A 22,358-nucleotide genomic window follows, 5' to 3' on the forward strand; every position below is an offset into this window, starting at 1 on the left:
TGCGAGCTCGGCCTACACACCCTGTTTTAGCTATTTACACTTCCAGATGTATACTAACTGTGAATTCTTTGTGTGTGTCTGTGTGTGACTCAGTGTGTGTCTGTCTCTGTGTGTTTATATATCTTTGTCTCTGTGTGTGCCTCTCTGTGTGTTTGCTTTCTCTGTGATGTCTCCATCTCCCAGTCTACAGAGTGGTGTTGGTGCTGCGCAGGTGCGTCGAAGGCCACTGCGCAGGCGCGCAGAGCGCCGGAGGCCTCCACGCAGGTGCCAGGGCTGGGTTTCCATCTGCGCATGCGCCAAGGCCCGAGGACCCTTCTCCCGACGCTATGACGTCACTTCTGTGATGCGTTTTCGTTACCACCAATGACATTTCCCCATCAAAACTCTGTAGGTACCAACCAAAAAGTTTCAGTTCAAAAATAGTAATTTTGTGGGGCTTATGTTTTTAATCTATCCAGGTAACAAAGAATGCATTTTGTTTTCTTACCAACTCTACTGCTACTGTAAGACAAGGGCAGTGCCTGTTTGTCAGTTTGATTTTCACAGTTTTGGCATTCTGAGCTGTTTTTAAGGCTCGAGTAAGGTTTTCGGGGATCAGTTCCAGGTAAATGTCATTCTGATCTGCAGACACTCCTTCCATTTGATACTCATCAAAGAAGTTACCCTGGAACAAAGAGGAGGGCAAACATTACTGAGTTAAGACAATACACAGAAAGCAATAGCAATATAGGAATAATGGACTTTTGAGTAATTGCACATCACCACTGCAAAAATTTGAGGCACATGTAAAACACATCAGGCCATTATTACTTTGAAGGTCTACTCCATAAAACACCTTCCATGCTTGCAGACACCTTACAGCCGATAGGCCATAATGGGACAAATGCAATAAGCAGTGTTACTCCATGGAACACCTTCCAGCTAAGACCTGGAAAAGCACTGCTTAGTAAACATTGCCTTCTTAATAAGTGCTCCATGACACCTTGGTGTGTCAGAACAATTGTCAAGTGCATTCCAAAATATGTTAAAGCATGAGAGAAATCTAAAAGATATGGAGTAGTTAGGGTGTCTCATGTACTTTAAATATTTTCTGTCGCCATGGCTAAGAATCACTGCCATAGCGACTAATTTAAAGCATTAATGCCACATGACTCCTGAGGATGATCACAGAATTAATAAATGTTGCTTACCACATGGAAGCTGAAAATATCAGTGTATTATATTATCAAGTTATACTGGCACTTATTTCTGTGCATAAAGCCCAAATCTTTATTTGCATTGTCACTATACTATCATCCTATCTCACAGTAAAACGTCACTTTCCGCTTTTGGGATGAAATGATAACATTGAGTTAAGTTCACAAGGATTGGTACAGTGGAGGCCCTCCACACATTGTGTGTCATGTGCTTTTAGCTCTTGCAGTGCACCCATTTTTGGACAGCTTGAAGACTAACAGGATTACATACAGTGCCTTCAGCAAGATGGGTCACAGGGAACCAGCATAATATGGAATGCTGCAAAAGCTATTAAATAACACTGAATAAAATGTCTTTGGCACTCACAAGATTTAGGGGTTCTTTTAAATTGATAAAAAAAAAAAGAGAGAAGAAGAAAAAGCCACAGCAGATCACCTGGCATAACTCGCACCACATGCTGACACCTCCATTGGCCACTTTATCGGTGACAATAAAGTAAAGGTTGTTGACTGTGAGTCGCAGAGTACATGACTTGGTCAATTTGGTTATCGTATTCACAACCCCTGTAAGAAAATAAAATTGTGAGCTGCATAGGAACGGGGTAAGAGGAAAAGCAACAACAGGAAACAAACAATGCCATCTAACTATCCCCAAGATACCCCGGAGATACTAAAGTAGCAGTCCACACTGATCACCATTTTTTCTGCATTTTATTTTTTTCACTTCCTTCCATTTCTAAAGACGTTTTATTTTTTTTAATTTGATGCTTTGTTTGGGAAATATGAACGTTAAAAAAAAATTACGTATCCAGAAAGTTAAAGCACCAGGCCTCATGTCTATGCATTTTAAAAATCAAATAATAATACTGTTTTACCAGGTTTGAAATAGTGAGTCTCTGAAACTGAACTGCGTTGATTTCAGCTCCGGGAACTGCCTGCTTCCCGAGATATGCAATAACTTTAATAATAATTGTATTACATATAGTGCTTTTCTCCCAATGCGACTCAAAGCGCTTCACAATTACAGTATGTAGCCCTTCTTCTGAACCATCCCAAAGGAACTACTGGTCGCTGTACAACACCTGCGGCTCCAGGAGATATGAGCCTCCGCTAGCTGGGAGCGTGGGGTAACACTTATACATTTACCTAGCGCAGCGCCTCCACTTACCCAGGATCCCCGTGATGTGAGATTCCCCTGGGCAAGAAACATACAAATAACTAGCACACCGTGGGTATGATAACCAATACCTTTTACTTAGGAACAGCATATAACACATATATCATCAATAGAATAACAGGTGCCCCTCTACAGAGGAGACACTAATAACCAAGGTGTCTCACTGAACGCTTCCCCCAACACCAGGTGATCCCACCCCGTGTCCAATAATTCCCCACCCAATGTCCCGCACTCTTGCAGAGAAAGGATATGGGTGAATGCGCAGTCACTAAGGAAACTAATGGGCCCGTTGGTGCACTTGTAGATCTAAAGTACCTGCCGAGCACTCCAGTGCTCGGATCTGCAACTGCTTCACAATGGATCCGTCGAGTTCCGGCCCGACATCCAGGATCCACCGTCCAAGGAAGACCCCACCTTGATGGCCTTGATGGCCTCTGCGCCCACCCTTCTGCACGGGTGCGCAGCGTCAATGGAGTCCCTATCTGACTCCGTGAACTAACGTGACACTCGCTATCACTATAGGCCGTCCCTACAGCACAGCAACCTTAAATGGCTTTAGGGGAAACTCCTAGGGCCTGCGGGGTAGCCTATCCTATGCAGGTGGGTCACTGACCCCCTGCACCCACACTACCGCTCCCGTACCCATCCGGGTCCCCTCTGGCTAACTTCTCCCTAACCTCTGCAGCAAACACACTGCACACACACTTAACCTGCAGCAACCTTGCACTGCACACACTGTGCCTGCTTGTTAGCGCTCACAGCACTACCAGCCGTGACACTGACAAGACTGCACACTCACACACCTAAGGGCAGTCCCTAACCTATGGGCTCCCCCTCAGAACCTACCCTCTACCCTGGTGGGGATTGGGGCCTGCCTGGGACTTGGGGATCCTTACCTGGTGCAGGAGCCACTTGCTCCTTACACCCTTCCTTCCCCTTCCTGCTCCCAGCTCCAACTGCCAGCGTGGGCTCAGCGCGCGAAATGTATCCTTTCTCCCTGCCTGGGAATCCTTGGCCCTCATTGGCCCCCTGGCATCACGGGGGCGCGCAGAGGCTCCTGGGACTTGTAGTCCCTGCCTAGAGCCTTCCCTGGTAGGCTAGGGTTTCGCGGGCTTCCTGGGCGCTGTACTGCGCATGCGCGATCTCTCTGATGCTGCCGTAACTTTTCCCTCTGCTTCCCAACCCTCGCGCGACTTCTCCCTGGCTCCAGTGTATCGCCTGCGCATGCGCGATCACGCGCACGCCCGCACAACACATCATGGCGGCCCCCGCTAGCTGGGTATGCCCCCGGAGCTCCAGGGATGCAGAGCGCTCCCTGCACTGACTCCCACCCTCGTGAAGTGCCGGTGGGGCCGTCGCTGCCTCCGGCGGCACCCGCAATCGCTCGGCACTCGCGGAGGGGGGTCAAGGAGGGCAAATTAAGACCGGGGCTACAAGTATAAGACGCGATATGCAGCACATAGGAATTTTACAGACACAGTGCCTGCCCAGATGATCTTGCAATCTACTGTATGTTTTTGGTGCCTGAGACACAGGGAGATAAAGTGACTTGCCCAAGGTCACAAGAAGCGGACACCTGGAATTGAATAAAGGTTCCCCTGATTCAAATTGGGTGTCATTCTTTACAGTCAATGTCTTTACTCACTGAACCACTCGTACTTACCTCAATATGCAGTGCCAGTACCTCTTTTCAGATTAAATGTCCCGGTCACATGGGACAGCAGGAAGCCACAAGGGATAATGTCACTGCTTCCTATTGGCCAGTAGGACGCAGGACATTTAAGCCGCCATATTGTGAACCCAGAAAGGGCTACTACCGGCACTCCATACAAAAATATATGTATAGCCGAGAGAACAGCTGCTTTCAAATGCAGCTCCACAGAGCCCAGTGCAGTTTAAAGGTTATCATGTTAACCTCAGAAGCTAGACATAGTAATATCTAACACTAAATATAAACCATAAAAAAATAAAAAATAAAGAGGAGGATATGCTCAGGCGACAAGGTACTAACATTATATGGGTTAGACTCATATAGGCTTCTGGGGGTGGGGCAGGCGGAGAAAAGATGCTTTAATCTCAGTGTAATCAAAAGTAACCCTCACTTTCTCATACATTAAAATAGAAGTCTAGTACAAAAATGGACAAAGTGCTGACTGCATGTACACACAAAAATACAGAATGATGTAACCAATAAAGAACGGTTGCTTTTAAATCTTAAAGTGAGGTGTATAGTATAACGAGGCAATCACACTTGCATCTATAAGAGTGGTCATACTTTTTTTTTTTTTTTAAGATGAACACATATTGTAGTTCATGCAAAAAATGGCAAGTACGTTAAGCCAGGTAGAGATATAATTTAATGAAAAAAGGATTGTTTACCTACAGAATGCCCCTTTAACACTGAGAAAACACCACTTCTGATTTTAACCGTTTGCTCTGGAATGAATTGAAGGCAACTCTGGCAACAAACGAGTTAATACTTAACTTATATTAGAAGTAGCACATTTGAGCTATCAATATTATGGACACGCCAACCTACACATTCATTATAAACTCCCCATTTTCAAATCTTCCTGATTTTGAAGTCACACTGAAGTCAAAGTGGTTAGCAATACTTGCAAATTTGAAGTAAACAAAAATAAATCATGTGGTTGTATTTCCTTATAAAGCTAAAAGTGATTGTAATTTACAAACGAAGTTCAATATTTATAAATTCATAATGACGGCCTACCAGGAGACATTTTCTCGCCCTATTACCCACATAAAGCAGCTAATCACCATTGTTTTACATTTTATTTGTTTACTTGATTAAAAAAAAATGGACAAAATATATGGATACAATTTTTTTTATAATATATATATCCTTGCACTTTCAAACGCTGCTATTTTTATAAATCTAATGCTTCAATCAAGAGATAAGCGTCTCAAATATTAAGTGTCCGGGAGGTTAAAATAACGCTATGCCCAGTGCCCATCACAATCTAAAGGTTGCCATGGTAATTGCAGAAGCTAGATATTAAGGGGGGGTGGGGAAATGAACATTAATAAATATTTGTTTTTCTTTTTAAATAGCAGGACATGCTCAGGAAGCTAGATCAGTGTTTTCAAACTTTTTATTTTATTTTTAAATGAACCTTATAATTATGTTGTGACATTCTGCGGAACCCCAACCCATCCTAATAGTGTCTGAAATCAGATGCATTATAAGGAACCCCAGCCCCTTCTAAAAGCGCCTCTGATATCAGATGTAAATTACCTAAAAATTGCAGGAAACCCTTTAGGGAGGCCCACAGGACCCCTGTTGAAAAACACTCTGAGCTAGATACTAACACTAGCAGTTAAACTCATATAAGCTTCTGGGGGATACCTGCTTCATTGGCTACCCATACAGTGGAACAGGAGAAGGGTTGTAAATGTAAGGATCAAGTGTAGGATACGCTAGAATAGAGTGTAAGAAAGACAAGGATAGACTGTAGGATACAAAAGGATAGAGTGTAGGATAAACATGGCTGGAGTGTAGAATAAACAAGGTTAGAGTTTAGGATTCACAAGGATGGAGTGTGAGATAGACAAGGATGGAGTGTAATGTACACAAGGATGGAATATAGGACACCCAAGGACATAGGAGCACCTATAAGTAGGCAAGCGATACATCCCTCCATCACAGCTGTCAGGCTTATTCTTTAGCACACTATACCATCATACAATCTGTGGGTGCAATGTGCATCTGTTTTTAAAAGTTTTTTTTAAATAAATGTGTATTTATAGTATGTTTTGCTCTCTGCAAATTCCCCCACATATGCAGTTTCCAATCATGGCAGTCTGAACAGCTCATACAAGTTATTTCAATGGAGTGGGGATATCCCTGTTTTTTTCCACAGATCACACTAAAGTATATTATGTTCTATTGTCTTCCTTATCCCAGTGTTATAGGTTCTACCTTCCTACACAAGGATGGAGAAAGTATAGGATTAAACAGCACTCTAAGTAGGGTGATCAGATGTCCCGGATTAGCCGGGACAGTCTCGTTTTTTTAAGGTCTGTCCCACTTTTTTAGGGTCTGCCCCGGCTGCCTGACATACTTTAAAATGTCCCGTTTTTTTGTGGCTTTCCCGGCTTTGACCAGAGAAGGTGGGGGCAGCAGAGAGCAACAATGCAGGAAGAGCAGAGGCCGTCTGACTGCTGCTCCAGAGAGTGGGGGCGGGGTTAGTGACAGCGGAGCCTCAGCAGTGAGAACCAGAAGTGAGGTGGCTTCCCTCTCAACCAAGATGGCTCCCCCCCCCAAACCAAGCTCACAGTGAATAGTAGGGCACAACCCCTCCCCCCCTCTGCAGCTGCTCAGAGCTAGGGTCAGTGTCTCAGTACAGGGTCAGTGTGTCAGTGTCTCTGTGCAGGGTCAGTGTGTCAATGTCTCAGTACAGGGTCAGTGTGTCAGTGTCTCAGTGCAAGGTCAGTGTGTCAGTGTCTCAGTGCAGGGTCAGTGTGCCAGTGTCTCAGTACAGGGTCAGTGTCTCAGTGCAGGGTCAGTGTGTCAGTGTCTCAGTACAGGGTCAGTGTATCAGTGTCTCAGTGCAGGGTCATTGTGTCAGTGTCTCAGTGCAGGGTCAGTGTGTCAGTGTCTCAGTGCAGGGTCAGTGTCTCAGTGCAGGGTCAGTGTGTCAGTGTCTCAGTACAGGGTCAGTGTGTCAGAGTCTCAGTGCAGGGTCATTGTGTCAGTGTCTCAGTGCAGGGTCAGTGTGTCAGAGTCTCAGTGCAGGGTCAGTGTGTCAGTGTCTCAGTGCAGGGTCAGTGTGTCAGTGTCTCAGTGCAGGGTCAGTGTCTCAGTACAGGGCAGTGTGTCAGTGTCTCAGTGCAGGGTCAATGTCTCAGTACAGGGTCAGTGTGTCAGTGTCTCAGTACAGGGTCAGTGTGTCAGTGTCTCAGTGCAGGGTCAGTGTGTCAGTATCTCAGTGCAGGGTCAGTGTGTCAGTGTCTCAGTACAGGGTCAGTGTATCAGTGTCTCAGTGCAGGGTCTGTGTCTCAGTACAGGATCAGTGTGTCAGTGTCTCAGTACAGGGTCAGTGTGTCAGTGTCTCAGTACAGGGTCAGTGTGTCAGTATCTCAGTGCAGGGTCAGTGTCCCCCCGCAGGGTCAGTGTGTCAGTGTCTCAGTGCAGGGTCAGTGTGTCAGTGTCTCAGTGCAGGGTCAGTGTGTCAGTGTCTCAGTGCAGGGTGTGTCCGTGTCTCAGTGCAGGGTCAGTGTGTCAGTACAGGGTCAGTGTGTCAGTGTCTCAGTGCAGGGTAAGTGTGTCCGTGTCTCAGTGCAGGGTCAGTGTCTCAGTACAGGGTCAGTGTCTCAGTGCAGGGTCAATGTCTCAGTACAGGGTTAGTGTGTGCCCACAGGGTCAGTGTGTCAGTGTCTCAGTGCAGGGTCAGTTTGTCAGAGTCTCAGTGCAGGGTCAGTGTGTCAGTGTCTCAGTGCAGGGTCAGTGTGTCAGTACAGGGTCAGTGTCTCAGTGCAGGGTCAGTGTGTCAGTACAGGGCCAGGGTCCCCCCGCAGGGTCAGTGTGTCAGTTTCTCAGTACAGAGTCAGTGTGTTAGTGTCTCAGTGCAGGGTCAGTGTGTCAGTATCTCAGTACAGGGTCAGTGTGTCAGTGTCTCAGTGCAGGGTCAGTGTGTCAGTATCTCAGTGCAGGGTCAGTGTGTCAGTGTCTCAGTACAGGGTCAGTGTATCAGTGTCTCAGTACAGGGTCAGTGTGTCAGTATCTCAGTGCAGGGTCAGTGTCTCAGTACAGGGTCAGTGTCTCAGTGCAGGGTCAATGTCTCAGTACAGGGTTAGTGTGTGCCCACAGGGTCAGTGTGTCAGTGTCTCAGTGCAGGGTCAGTGTCTCAGTACAGGGTCAGTGTCTCAGTGCAGGGTCAGTGTCTCAGTACAGGGTCAGTGTGTCAGTGTCTCAGTGCAGGTAAGTGTGTCCGTGTCTCAGTGCAGGGTCAGTGTGTCAGTACAGGGTCAGTGTGTCAGTGTCTCAGTGCAGGGTAAGTGTGTCCGTGTCTCAGTGCAGGGTCAGTGTCTCAGTACAGGGTCAGTGTCTCAGTGCAGGGTCAATGTCTCAGTACAGGGTTAGTGTGTGCCCACAGGGTCAGTGTGTCAGTGTCTCAGTGCAGGGTCAGTTTGTCAGAGTCTCAGTGCAGGGTCAGTGTGTCAGTGTCTCAGTACAGGGTCAGTGTCTCAGTACAGGGTAAGTGTCTCAGTGCAGGGTAAGTGTGTCCGTGTCTCAGTGCAGGGTCAGTGTCTCAGTACAGGGTCAGTGTCTCAGTGCAGGGTCAGTGTCCCCCCGCAGGGTCAGTGTGTCAGTTTCTCAGTACAGAGTCAGTGTGTCAGTGTCTCAGTACAGGGTAAGTGTGCCCGTGTCTCAGTGCAGGGTCAGTGTGTCAGTACAGGGTCAGTGTCTCAGTACAGGGTCAGTGTCTCGCCGCAGGGTCAGTGTGTCAGTTTCTCAGTACAGAGTCAGTGTGTCAGTGTCTCAGTGCAGGGTCAGTTTGTCAGTACAGGGTCAGTGTGTCAGTGTCTCAGTGCAGGGTAAGTGTGTCCGTGTCTCAGTGCAGGGTCAGTGTCTCAGTACAGGGTCAGTGTCTCAGTGCGGGGTCAATGTCTCAGTACAGGGTTAGTGTGTGCCCACAGGGTCAGTGTGTCAGTGTCTCAGTGCAGGGTCAGTTTGTCAGAGTCTCAGTGCAGGGTCAGTGTGTCAGTGTCTCAGTGCAGGGTCAGTGTGTCAGTACAGGGTCAGTGTCTCAGTGCAGGGTCAGTGTGTCAGTACAGGGCCAGGGTCCCCCCGCAGGGTCAGTGTGTCAGTTTCTCAGTACAGAGTCAGTGTGTTAGTGTCTCAGTGCAGGGTCAGTGTGTCAGTATCTCAGTACTGGGTCAGTGTGTCAGTGTCTCAGTGCAGGGTCAGTGTGTCAGTATCTCAGTGCAGGGTCAGTGTGTCAGTGTCTCAGTACAGGGTCAGTGTATCAGTGTCTCAGTACAGGGTCAGTGTGTCAGTATCTCAGTGCAGGGTCAGTGTCTCAGTACAGGGTCAGTGTCTCAGTGCAGGGTCAATGTCTCAGTACAGGGTTAGTGTGTGCCCACAGGGTCAGTGTGTCAGTGTCTCAGTGCAGGGTCAGTGTCTCAGTACAGGGTCAGTGTCTCAGTGCAGGGTCAGTGTCTCAGTACAGGGTCAGTGTGTCAGTGTCTCAGTGCAGGTAAGTGTGTCCGTGTCTCAGTGCAGGGTCAGTGTGTCAGTACAGGGTCAGTGTGTCAGTGTCTCAGTGCAGGGTAAGTGTGTCCGTGTCTCAGTGCAGGGTCAGTGTCTCAGTACAGGGTCAGTGTCTCAGTGCAGGGTCAATGTCTCAGTACAGGGTTAGTGTGTGCCCACAGGGTCAGTGTGTCAGTGTCTCAGTGCAGGGTCAGTTTGTCAGAGTCTCAGTGCAGGGTCAGTGTGTCAGTGTCTCAGTACAGGGTCAGTGTCTCAGTACAGGGTAAGTGTCTCAGTGCAGGGTAAGTGTGTCCGTGTCTCAGTGCAGGGTCAGTGTCTCAGTACAGGGTCAGTGTCTCAGTGCAGGGTCAGTGTCCCCCCGCAGGGTCAGTGTGTCAGTTTCTCAGTACAGAGTCAGTGTGTCAGTGTCTCAGTACAGGGTAAGTGTGCCCGTGTCTCAGTGCAGGGTCAGTGTGTCAGTACAGGGTCAGTGTCTCAGTACAGGGTCAGTGTCTCGCCGCAGGGTCAGTGTGTCAGTTTCTCAGTACAGAGTCAGTGTCTCAGTGCAGGGTCAGTTTGTCAGAGTCTCAGTGCAGGGTCAGTGTCTCAGTACAGGGTCAGTGTCCCCCCGCAGGGTCAGTGTGTCAGTTTCTCAGTACAGAGTCAGTGTGTCAGTGTCTCAGTACAGGGTCAGTGTGTCTCAGTACAGGGTCAGTGTGTCCCCGCAGGGTCAGTGTCTCAGTACAGGGTCAGTGTGTTAGTGTCTCAGTGCAGGGTCAGTGTCTCAGTACAGGGTCAGTGTCTCAGTACAGGGTCAGTGTCCCCCCGCAGGGTCAGTGTGTCAGTTTCTCAGTACAGAGTCAGTGTGTCAGTGTCTCAGTGCAGGGTCAGTTTGTCAGAGTCTCAGTACAGGGTCAGTGTCTCAGTACAGGGTCAGTGTGTCAGTTTCTCAGTACAGAGTCAGTGTGTCTCAGTACAGGGTCAGTTTGTCAGAGTCTCAGTACAGGGTCAGTGTCTCAGTACAGGGTCAGTGTCTCAGTACAGGGTCAGTGTCCCCCCGCAGGGTCAGTGTGTCAGTTTCTCAGTACAGAGTCAGTGTGTCAGTGTCTCAGTACAGGGTCAGTGTGTCTCAGTACAGGGTCAGTGTCCCCCCGCAGGGTCAGTGTCTCAGTACAGGGTCAGTGTGTTAGTGTCTCAGTGCAGGGTCAGTGTGTCAGTGTCAGTTTCTCAGTGCAGGGTCAGTGTGTCAGTATCTCAGTGCAGGTTCAGTGTGTCTGTGTCTCAGTGCAGGGTCTGTGTGTCAGTGTCTCAGTACAGGGTCAGTGTGTCAGTATCTCTGTACAGGGTCAGTGTGTCAGTATCTCAGTGCAGGGTCAGTGTCTCAGTGCAGGGTCAGTGTGTCAGTACAGGGTCAGTGTCTCAGTGCAGGGTCAATGTCTCAGTGCAGGGTCAGTGTGTCAGTGTCTCAGTACAGGGTCAGTGTGTCAGTGTCTCAGTACAGGGTCTGTGTGTCCGTGTCTCAGTGCAGGGTCAGTGTGTCAGTACAGGGTCAGTGTGTCAGTGTCTCAGTGCAGGGTAAGTGTGTCCGTGTCTCAGTGCAGGGTCAGTGTCTCAGTACAGGGTCAGTGTCTCAGTGCAGGGTCAATGTCTCAGTACAGGGTTAGTGTGTGCCCACAGGGTCAGTGTGTCAGTGTCTCAGTGCAGGGTCAGTTTGTCAGAGTCTCAGTGCAGGGTCAGTGTGTCAGTGTCTCAGTACAGGGTCAGTGTCTCAGTACAGGGTAAGTGTCTCAGTGCAGGGTAAGTGTGTCCGTGTCTCAGTGCAGGGTCAGTGTCTCAGTACAGGGTCAGTGTCTCAGTGCAGGGTCAGTGTCCCCCCGCAGGGTCAGTGTGTCAGTTTCTCAGTACAGAGTCAGTGTGTCAGTGTCTCAGTACAGGGTAAGTGTGCCCGTGTCTCAGTGCAGGGTCAGTGTGTCAGTACAGGGTCAGTGTCTCAGTACAGGGTCAGTGTCTCGCCGCAGGGTCAGTGTGTCAGTTTCTCAGTACAGAGTCAGTGTCTCAGTGCAGGGTCAGTTTGTCAGAGTCTCAGTGCAGGGTCAGTGTCTCAGTACAGGGTCAGTGTCCCCCCGCAGGGTCAGTGTGTCAGTTTCTCAGTACAGAGTCAGTGTGTCAGTGTCTCAGTACAGGGTCAGTGTGTCTCAGTACAGGGTCAGTGTGTCCCCGCAGGGTCAGTGTCTCAGTACAGGGTCAGTGTGTTAGTGTCTCAGTGCAGGGTCAGTGTCTCAGTACAGGGTCAGTGTCTCAGTACAGGGTCAGTGTCCCCCCGCAGGGTCAGTGTGTCAGTTTCTCAGTACAGAGTCAGTGTGTCAGTGTCTCAGTGCAGGGTCAGTTTGTCAGAGTCTCAGTACAGGGTCAGTGTCTCAGTACAGGGTCAGTGTGTCAGTTTCTCAGTACAGAGTCAGTGTGTCTCAGTACAGGGTCAGTTTGTCAGAGTCTCAGTACAGGGTCAGTGTCTCAGTACAGGGTCAGTGTCTCAGTACAGGGTCAGTGTCCCCCCGCAGGGTCAGTGTGTCAGTTTCTCAGTACAGAGTCAGTGTGTCAGTGTCTCAGTACAGGGTCAGTGTGTCTCAGTACAGGGTCAGTGTCCCCCCGCAGGGTCAGTGTCTCAGTACAGGGTCAGTGTGTTAGTGTCTCAGTGCAGGGTCAGTGTGTCAGTGTCAGTTTCTCAGTGCAGGGTCAGTGTGTCAGTATCTCAGTGCAGGTTCAGTGTGTCTGTGTCTCAGTGCAGGGTCTGTGTGTCAGTGTCTCAGTACAGGGTCAGTGTGTCAGTATCTCTGTACAGGGTCAGTGTGTCAGTATCTCAGTGCAGGGTCAGTGTCTCAGTGCAGGGTCAGTGTGTCAGTACAGGGTCAGTGTCTCAGTGCAGGGTCAATGTCTCAGTGCAGGGTCAGTGTGTCAGTGTCTCAGTACAGGGTCAGTGTGTCAGTGTCTCAGTACAGGGTCTGTGGGTCAGTGTCTCAGTGCAGAGTCAATGTCTCAGTACAGGGTCAGTGTGTGTCTGAGCATGGTCAGTGTGTCAGTGCAGGGTCAGTATGAGTGTCTCAGTGCAGGGTCAGTGTCTCAGTACAGGGTAAGACTGTCCCCGCAGGGTCAGTGTCTCAGTACATGGTCAGTGTGTATCTTTTCAGGGTCAGTGTGCCAGTGTCTCAGTACAGGGTCAGTGTGTCAGTGTCTCAGTGCAGGGTCAGTGTCTCAGTACAAGGTCAGTGTGTCAGTGTCTCAGTACAGGGTAAGTGTCTCAGTGCAGGGTCAGTGTGTCCGTGTCTCGGGGCAGGGTCAGTGTCTCAGTACAGGGTCAGTGTCTCAGTACAAGATCAGTGTCCCCCCGCAGGGTCAGTGTGTCAGTTTCTCAGTACAGAGTCAGTGTGTCAGTGTCTCAGTACAGGGTCAGTGTGTCTCAGTACAGGGTCAGTGTGTCTCGGTACAGGGTCAGTGTCTCAGTATGGGGTCAGTGTGTCCCCGCAGGGTCAGTGTATCAGTGTCTCAGTGCAGGGTCAGTGTGTCAGTGTCTCAGTGCAGGGTCAGTGTGTCAGTATCTCAGTGCAGGGTCAGTGTATCAGTGTCTCAGTGCAGGGTCAGTGTGTCAGTGTCTCAGTGCAGGGTCAGTGTCTCAGTACAAGGTCAGTGTGTCAGTGTCTCAGTACAGGGTAAGTGTCTCAGTGCAGGGTCAGTGTGTATCTTTTCAGGGTCAGTGTGCCAGTGTCTCAGTACAGGGTCAGTGTGTCAGTGTCTCAGTGCAGGGTCAGTGTCTCAGTACAAGGTCAGTGTGTCAGTGTCTCAGTACAGGGTAAGTGTCTCAGTGCAGGGTCAGTGTGTCCGTGTCTCGGGGCAGGGTCAGTGTCTCAGTACAGGGTCAGTGTCTCAGTACAAGGTCAGTGTCCCCCCGCAGGGTCAGTGTGTCAGTTTCTCAGTACAGAGTCAGTGTGTCAGTGTCTCAGTACAGGGTCAGTGTGTCTCAGTACAGAGTCAGTGTGTCTCGGTACAGGGTCAGTGTCTCAGTATGGGGTCAGTGTGTCCCCGCAGGGTTAGTGTATCAGTGTCTCAGTGCAGGGTCAGTGTGTCAGTGCAGGGTCAGTGTGTCAGTATCTCAGTGCAGGGTCAGTGTATCAGTGTCTCAGTACAGGGTCAGTGTGTCAGTATCTCAGTGCAGGGTCAGTGTCTCAGTACAGGGTCAGTGTCTCAGTGCAGGGTCAATGTCTCAGTACAGGGTTAGTGTGTGCCCACAGGGTCAGTGTGTCAGTGTCTCAGTGCAGGGTCAGTGTCTCAGTACAGGGTCAGTGTCTCAGTGCAGGGTCAGTGTCTCAGTACAGGGTCAGTGTGTCAGTGTCTCAGTGCAGGTAAGTGTGTCCGTGTCTCAGTGCAGGGTCAGTGTGTCAGTACAGGGTCAGTGTGTCAGTGTCTCAGTGCAGGGTAAGTGTGTCCGTGTCTCAGTGCAGGGTCAGTGTCTCAGTACAGGGTCAGTGTCTCAGTGCAGGGTCAATGTCTCAGTACAGGGTTAGTGTGTGCCCACAGGGTCAGTGTGTCAGTGTCTCAGTGCAGGGTCAGTTTGTCAGAGTCTCAGTGCAGGGTCAGTGTGTCAGTGTCTCAGTACAGGGTCAGTGTCTCAGTACAGGGTAAGTGTCTCAGTGCAGGGTAAGTGTGTCCGTGTCTCAGTGCAGGGTCAGTGTCTCAGTACAGGGTCAGTGTCTCAGTGCAGGGTCAGTGTCCCCCCGCAGGGTCAGTGTGTCAGTTTCTCAGTACAGAGTCAGTGTGTCAGTGTCTCAGTACAGGGTAAGTGTGCCCGTGTCTCAGTGCAGGGTCAGTGTGTCAGTACAGGGTCAGTGTCTCAGTACAGGGTCAGTGTCTCGCCGCAGGGTCAGTGTGTCAGTTTCTCAGTACAGAGTCAGTGTGTCAGTGTCTCAGTGCAGGGTCAGTTTGTCAGAGTCTCAGTGCAGGGTCAGTGTCTCAGTACAGGGTCAGTGTCCCCCCGCAGGGTCAGTGTGTCAGTTTCTCAGTACAGAGTCAGTGTGTCAGTGTCTCAGTACAGGGTCAGTGTGTCTCAGTACAGGGTCAGTGTGTCCCCGCAGGGTCAGTGTCTCAGTACAGGGTCAGTGTGTTAGTGTCTCAGTGCAGGGTCAGTGTCTCAGTACAGGGTCAGTGTCTCAGTACAGGGTCAGTGTCCCCCCGCAGGGTCAGTGTGTCAGTTTCTCAGTACAGAGTCAGTGTGTCAGTGTCTCAGTGCAGGGTCAGTTTGTCAGTCTCAGTACAGGGTCAGTGTCTCAGTACAGGGTCAGTGTGTCAGTTTCTCAGTACAGAGTCAGTGTGTCTCAGTACAGGGTCAGTTTGTCAGAGTCTCAGTACAGGGTCAGTGTCTCAGTACAGGGTCAGTGTCTCAGTACAGGGTCAGTGTCCCCCCGCAGGGTCAGTGTGTCAGTTTCTCAGTACAGAGTCAGTGTGTCAGTGTCTCAGTACAGGGTCAGTGTGTCTCAGTACAGGGTCAGTGTCCCCCCGCAGGGTCAGTGTCTCAGTACAGGGTCAGTGTGTTAGTGTCTCAGTGCAGGGTCAGTGTGTCAGTGTCAGTTTCTCAGTGCAGGGTCAGTGTGTCAGTATCTCAGTGCAGGTTCAGTGTGTCTGTGTCTCAGTGCAGGGTCTGTGTGTCAGTATCTCAGTGCAGGGTCAGTGTCTCAGTGCAGGGTCAGTGTGTCAGTACAGGGTCAGTGTCTCAGTGCAGGGTCAATGTCTCAGTGCAGGGTCAGTGTGTCAGTGTCTCAGTACAGGGTCAGTGTGTCAGTGTCTCAGTACAGGGTCTGTGGGTCAGTGTCTCAGTGCAGAGTCAATGTCTCAGTACAGGGTCAGTGTGTGTCTGAGCATGGTCAGTGTGTCAGTGCAGGGTCAGTATGAGTGTCTCAGTGCAGGGTCAGTGTCTCAGTACAGGGTAAGACTGTCCCCGCAGGGTCAGTGTCTCAGTACATGGTCAGTGTGTATCTTTTCAGGGTCAGTGTGCCAGTGTCTCAGTACAGGGTCAGTGTGTCAGTGTCTCAGTGCAGGGTCAGTGTCTCAGTACAAGGTCAGTGTGTCAGTGTCTCAGTACAGGGTAAGTGTCTCAGTGCAGGGTCAGTGTGTCCGTGTCTCGGGGCAGGGTCAGTGTCTCAGTACAGGGTCAGTGTCTCAGTACAAGGTCAGTGTCCCCCCGCAGGGTCAGTGTGTCAGTTTCTCAGTACAGAGTCAGTGTGTCAGTGTCTCAGTACAGGGTCAGTGTGTCTCAGTACAGGGTCAGTGTGTCTCGGTACAGGGTCAGTGTCTCAGTATGGGGTCAGTGTGTCCCCGCAGGGTCAGTGTATCAGTGTCTCAGTGCAGGGTCAGTGTGTCAGTGTCTCAGTGCAGGGTCAGTGTGTCAGTATCTCAGTGCAGGGTCAGTGTATCAGTGTCTCAGTGCAGGGTCAGTGTGTCAGTGTCTCAGTGCAGGGTCAGTGTCTCAGTACAAGGTCAGTGTGTCAGTGTCTCAGTACAGGGTAAGTGTCTCAGTGCAGGGTCAGTGTGTATCTTTTCAGGGTCAGTGTGCCAGTGTCTCAGTACAGGGTCAGTGTGTCAGTGTCTCAGTGCAGGGTCAGTGTCTCAGTACAAGGTCAGTGTGTCAGTGTCTCAGTGCAGGGTCAGTGTGTCAGTGTCTCAGTGCAGGGTCAGTGTGTCAGTATCTCAGTGCAGGGTCAGTGTATCAGTGTCTCAGTGCAGGGTCAGTGTGTCAGTGTCTCAGTGCAGGGTCAGTGTCTCAGTACAAGGTCAGTGTGTCAGTGTCTCAGTACAGGGTAAGTGTCTCAGTGCAGGGTCAGTGTGTATCTTTTCAGGGTCAGTGTGCCAGTGTCTCAGTACAGGGTCAGTGTGTCAGTGTCTCAGTACAGGGTCAGTGTCTCAGTGCAGGGTCAGTGTGTCAGTACAGGGTCAGTGTGTCAGTGTCTCAGTGCAGGGTAAGTGTGTCCGTGTCTCAGTGCAGGGTCAGTGTCTCAGTACAGGGTCAGTGTCTCAGTGCAGGGTCAATGTCTCAGTACAGGGTTAGTGTGTGCCCACAGGGTCAGTGTGTCAGTGTCTCAGTGCAGGGTCAGTTTGTCAGAGTCTCAGTGCAGGGTCAGTGTGTCAGTGTCTCAGTACAGGGTCAGTGTCTCAGTACAGGGTAAGTGTCTCAGTGCAGGGTAAGTGTGTCCGTGTCTCAGTGCAGGGTCAGTGTCTCAGTACAGGGTCAGTGTCTCAGTGCAGGGTCAGTGTCCCCCCGCAGGGTCAGTGTGTCAGTTTCTCAGTACAGAGTCAGTGTGTCAGTGTCTCAGTACAGGGTAAGTGTGCCCGTGTCTCAGTGCAGGGTCAGTGTGTCAGTACAGGGTCAGTGTCTCAGTACAGGGTCAGTGTCTCGCCGCAGGGTCAGTGTGTCAGTTTCTCAGTACAGAGTCAGTGTGTCAGTGTCTCAGTGCAGGGTCAGTTTGTCAGAGTCTCAGTGCAGGGTCAGTGTCTCAGTACAGGGTCAGTGTCCCCCCGCAGGGTCAGTGTGTCAGTTTCTCAGTACAGAGTCAGTGTGTCAGTGTCTCAGTACAGGGTCAGTGTGTCTCAGTACAGGGTCAGTGTGTCCCCGCAGGGTCAGTGTCTCAGTACAGGGTCAGTGTGTTAGTGTCTCAGTGCAGGGTCAGTGTCTCAGTACAGGGTCAGTGTCTCAGTACAGGGTCAGTGTCCCCCCGCAGGGTCAGTGTGTCAGTTTCTCAGTACAGAGTCAGTGTGTCAGTGTCTCAGTGCAGGGTCAGTTTGTCAGAGTCTCAGTACAGGGTCAGTGTCTCAGTACAGGGTCAGTGTGTCAGTTTCTCAGTACAGAGTCAGTGTGTCTCAGTACAGGGTCAGTTTGTCAGAGTCTCAGTACAGGGTCAGTGTCTCAGTACAGGGTCAGTGTCCCCCCGCAGGGTCAGTGTGTCAGTTTCTCAGTACAGAGTCAGTGTGTCAGTGTCTCAGTACAGGGTCAGTGTGTCTCAGTACAGGGTCAGTGTCCCCCCGCAGGGTCAGTGTCTCAGTACAGGGTCAGTGTGTTAGTGTCTCAGTGCAGGGTCAGTGTGTCAGTGTCAGTTTCTCAGTGCAGGGTCAGTGTGTCAGTATCTCAGTGCAGGTTCAGTGTGTCTGTGTCTCAGTGCAGGGTCTGTGTGTCAGTGTCTCAGTACAGGGTCAGTGTGTCAGTATCTCTGTACAGGGTCAGTGTGTCAGTATCTCAGTGCAGGGTCAGTGTCTCAGTGCAGGGTCAGTGTGTCAGTACAGGGTCAGTGTCTCAGTGCAGGGTCAATGTCTCAGTGCAGGGTCAGTGTGTCAGTGTCTCAGTACAGGGTCAGTGTGTCAGTGTCTCAGTACAGGGTCTGTGGGTCAGTGTCTCAGTGCAGAGTCAATGTCTCAGTACAGGGTCAGTGTGTGTCTGAGCATGGTCAGTGTGTCAGTGCAGGGTCAGTATGAGTGTCTCAGTGCAGGGTCAGTGTCTCAGTACAGGGTAAGACTGTCCCCGCAGGGTCAGTGTCTCAGTACATGGTCAGTGTGTATCTTTTCAGGGTCAGTGTGCCAGTGTCTCAGTACAGGGTCAGTGTGTCAGTGTCTCAGTGCAGGGTCAGTGTCTCAGTACAAGGTCAGTGTGTCAGTGTCTCAGTACAGGGTAAGTGTCTCAGTGCAGGGTCAGTGTGTCCGTGTCTCGGGGCAGGTTCAGTGTCTCAGTACAGGGTCAGTGTCTCAGTACAAGGTCAGTGTCCCCCCGCAGGGTCAGTGTGTCAGTTTCTCAGTACAGAGTCAGTGTGTCAGTGTCTCAGTACAGGGTCAGTGTGTCTCAGTACAGGGTCAGTGTGTCTCGGTACAGGGTCAGTGTCTCAGTATGGGGTCAGTGTGTCCCCGCAGGGTCAGTGTATCAGTGTCTCAGTGCAGGGTCAGTGTGTCAGTGTCTCAGTGCAGGGTCAGTGTGTCAGTATCTCAGTGCAGGGTCAGTGTATCAGTGTCTCAGTGCAGGGTCAGTGTGTCAGTGTCTCAGTGCAGGGTCAGTGTCTCAGTACAAGGTCAGTGTGTCAGTGTCTCAGTACAGGGTAAGTGTCTCAGTGCAGGGTCAGTGTGTATCTTTTCAGGGTCAGTGTGCCAGTGTCTCAGTACAGGGTCAGTGTGTCAGTGTCTCAGTGCAGGGTCAGTGTCTCAGTACAAGGTCAGTGTGTCAGTGTCTCAGTACAGGGTAAGTGTCTCAGTGCAGGGTCAGTGTGTCCGTGTCTCGGGGCAGGGTCAGTGTCTCAGTACAGGGTCAGTGTCTCAGTACAAGGTCAGTGTCCCCCCGCAGGGTCAGTGTGTCAGTTTCTCAGTACAGAGTCAGTGTGTCAGTGTCTCAGTACAGGGTCAGTGTGTCTCAGTACAGGGTCAGTGTGTCTCGGTACAGGGTCAGTGTCTCAGTATGGGGTCAGTGTGTCCCCGCAGGGTTAGTGTATCAGTGTCTCAGTGCAGGGTCAGTGTGTCAGTGTCTCAGTGCAGGGTCAGTGTGTCAGTATCTCAGTGCAGGGTCAGTGTATCAGTGTCTCAGTACAGGGTCAGTGTGTCAGTATCTCAGTGCAGGGTCAGTGTCTCAGTACAGGGTCAGTGTCTCAGTGCAGGGTCAATGTCTCAGTACAGGGTTAGTGTGTGCCCACAGGGTCAGTGTGTCAGTGTCTCAGTGCAGGGTCAGTGTCTCAGTACAGGGTCAGTGTCTCAGTGCAGGGTCAGTGTCTCAGTACAGGGTCAGTGTGTCAGTGTCTCAGTGCAGGTAAGTGTGTCCGTGTCTCAGTGCAGGGTCAGTGTGTCAGTACAGGGTCAGTGTGTCAGTGTCTCAGTGCAGGGTAAGTGTGTCCGTGTCTCAGTGCAGGGTCAGTGTCTCAGTACAGGGTCAGTGTCTCAGTGCAGGGTCAATGTCTCAGTACAGGGTTAGTGTGTGCCCACAGGGTCAGTGTGTCAGTGTCTCAGTGCAGGGTCAGTTTGTCAGAGTCTCAGTGCAGGGTCAGTGTGTCAGTGTCTCAGTACAGGGTCAGTGTCTCAGTACAGGGTAAGTGTCTCAGTGCAGGGTAAGTGTGTCCGTGTCTCAGTGCAGGGTCAGTGTCTCAGTACAGGGTCAGTGTCTCAGTGCAGGGTCAGTGTCCCCCCGCAGGGTCAGTGTGTCAGTTTCTCAGTACAGAGTCAGTGTGTCAGTGTCTCAGTACAGGGTAAGTGTGCCCGTGTCTCAGTGCAGGGTCAGTGTGTCAGTACAGGGTCAGTGTCTCAGTACAGGGTCAGTGTCTCGCCGCAGGGTCAGTGTGTCAGTTTCTCAGTACAGAGTCAGTGTGTCAGTGTCTCAGTGCAGGGTCAGTTTGTCAGAGTCTCAGTGCAGGGTCAGTGTCTCAGTACAGGGTCAGTGTCCCCCCGCAGGGTCAGTGTGTCAGTTTCTCAGTACAGAGTCAGTGTGTCAGTGTCTCAGTACAGGGTCAGTGTGTCTCAGTACAGGGTCAGTGTGTCCCCGCAGGGTCAGTGTCTCAGTACAGGGTCAGTGTGTTAGTGTCTCAGTGCAGGGTCAGTGTCTCAGTACAGGGTCAGTGTCTCAGTGCAGGGTCAGTGTGTCAGTTTCTCAGTACAGAGTCAGTGTGTCAGTGTCTCAGTGCAGGGTCAGTTTGTCAGTCTCAGTACAGGGTCAGTGTCTCAGTACAGGGTCAGTGTGTCAGTTTCTCAGTACAGAGTCAGTGTGTCTCAGTACAGGGTCAGTTTGTCAGAGTCTCAGTACAGGGTCAGTGTCTCAGTACAGGGTCAGTGTCTCAGTACAGGGTCAGTGTCCCCCCGCAGGGTCAGTGTGTCAGTTTCTCAGTACAGAGTCAGTGTGTCAGTGTCTCAGTACAGGGTCAGTGTGTCTCAGTACAGGGTCAGTGTCCCCCCGCAGGGTCAGTGTCTCAGTACAGGGTCAGTGTGTTAGTGTCTCAGTGCAGGGTCAGTGTGTCAGTGTCAGTTTCTCAGTGCAGGGTCAGTGTGTCAGTATCTCAGTGCAGGTTCAGTGTGTCTGTGTCTCAGTACAGGGTCAGTGTGTCAGTATCTCAGTGCAGGGTCAGTGTCTCAGTGCAGGGTCAGTGTGTCAGTACAGGGTCAATGTCTCAGTGCAGGGTCAGTGTGTCAGTGTCTCAGTACAGGGTCAGTGTGTCAGTGTCTCAGTACAGGGTCTGTGGGTCAGTGTCTCAGTGCAGAGTCAATGTCTCAGTACAGGGTCAGTGTGTGTCTGAGCATGGTCAGTGTGTCAGTGCAGGGTCAGTATGAGTGTCTCAGTGCAGGGTCAGTGTCTCAGTACAGGGTAAGACTGTCCCCGCAGGGTCAGTGTCTCAGTACATGGTCAGTGTGTATCTTTTCAGGGTCAGTGTGCCAGTGTCTCAGTACAGGGTCAGTGTGTCAGTGTCTCAGTGCAGGGTCAGTGTCTCAGTACAAGGTCAGTGTGTCAGTGTCTCAGTACAGGGTAAGTGTCTCAGTGCAGGGTCAGTGTGTCCGTGTCTCGGGGCAGGGTCAGTGTCTCAGTACAGGGTCAGTGTCTCAGTACAAGGTCAGTGTCCCCCCGCAGGGTCAGTGTGTCAGTTTCTCAGTACAGAGTCAGTGTGTCAGTGTCTCAGTACAGGGTCAGTGTGTCTCAGTACAGGGTCAGTGTGTCTCGGTACAGGGTCAGTGTCTCAGTATGGGGTCAGTGTGTCCCCGCAGGGTCAGTGTATCAGTGTCTCAGTGCAGGGTCAGTGTGTCAGTGTCTCAGTGCAGGGTCAGTGTGTCAGTATCTCAGTGCAGGGTCAGTGTATCAGTGTCTCAGTGCAGGGTCAGTGTGTCAGTGTCTCAGTGCAGGGTCAGTGTCTCAGTACAAGGTCAGTGTGTCAGTGTCTCAGTACAGGGTAAGTGTCTCAGTGCAGGGTCAGTGTGTATCTTTTCAGGGTCAGTGTGCCAGTGTCTCAGTACAGGGTCAGTGTGTCAGTGTCTCAGTGCAGGGTCAGTGTCTCAGTACAAGGTCAGTGTGTCAGTGTCTCAGTACAGGGTAAGTGTCTCAGTGCAGGGTCAGTGTGTCCGTGTCTCGGGGCAGGGTCAGTGTCTCAGTACAGGGTCAGTGTCTCAGTACAAGGTCAGTGTCCCCCCGCAGGGTCAGTGTGTCAGTTTCTCAGTACAGAGTCAGTGTGTCAGTGTCTCAGTACAGGGTCAGTGTGTCTCAGTACAGGGTCAGTGTGTCTCGGTACAGGGTCAGTGTCTCAGTATGGGGTCAGTGTGTCCCCGCAGGGTTAGTGTATCAGTGTCTCAGTGCAGGGTCAGTGTGTCAGTGTCTCAGTGCAGGGTCAGTGTGTCAGTATCTCAGTGCAGGGTCAGTGTGTCAGTGTCTCAGTACAGGGTCAGTGTATCAGTGTCTCAGTGCAGGGTCAGTGTCTCAGTGCAGGGTCATTGTGTCAGTGTCTCAGTGCAGGGTCAGTGTGTCAGTGACTCAGTACAGGGTCAGTGTGTCAGTGTCTCAGTACAGGGTCAGTGTGTCAGTGTCTCAGTGCAGGGTCAGTGTCTCAGTACAGGGTCAGTGTGTCAGTGTCTCAGTGCAGGGTCAGTGTCTCAGTGCAGGGTCAGTGTCTCAGTGCAGGGTCAGTGTGTGTCCACAGGGTCAGTGTGTCCGTGTCTCAGTACAGGGTCAGTGTGTCAGTGTCTCAGTGCAGGGTAAGTGTGTCCGTGTCTCAGTGCAGGGTCAGTGTGTCAGTGT

General features: G+C 50.9%; 1 protein-coding gene across 4 annotated transcripts in view; it reads right to left on the reverse strand.

Annotated features, from left to right (window-relative positions):
* Positions 1-22,358, reverse strand: part of HUS1 (HUS1 checkpoint clamp component) — a 51,483-nt gene that overhangs the window by 24,763 nt on the left and 4,362 nt on the right. For 3 of the 4 annotated variants that reach the window (XM_075586444.1, XM_075586443.1, XM_075586446.1), the window contains 2 exons: positions 1,564-1,760; positions 488-664 (listed from right to left, as the gene is read on the reverse strand). In XM_075586444.1, coding sequence (XP_075442559.1) covers positions 488-664; positions 1,564-1,760 — 374 coding nt within the window. The remainder of the gene's footprint in view (positions 1-487; positions 665-1,563; positions 1,761-22,358) is intronic. The other variant, XM_075586445.1, reaches the window with a different exon arrangement.

This window comes from Ascaphus truei, chromosome 2, assembly GCF_040206685.1.
Source record: "Ascaphus truei isolate aAscTru1 chromosome 2, aAscTru1.hap1, whole genome shotgun sequence".
Taxonomy (NCBI): domain Eukaryota; kingdom Metazoa; phylum Chordata; class Amphibia; order Anura; family Ascaphidae; genus Ascaphus; species Ascaphus truei.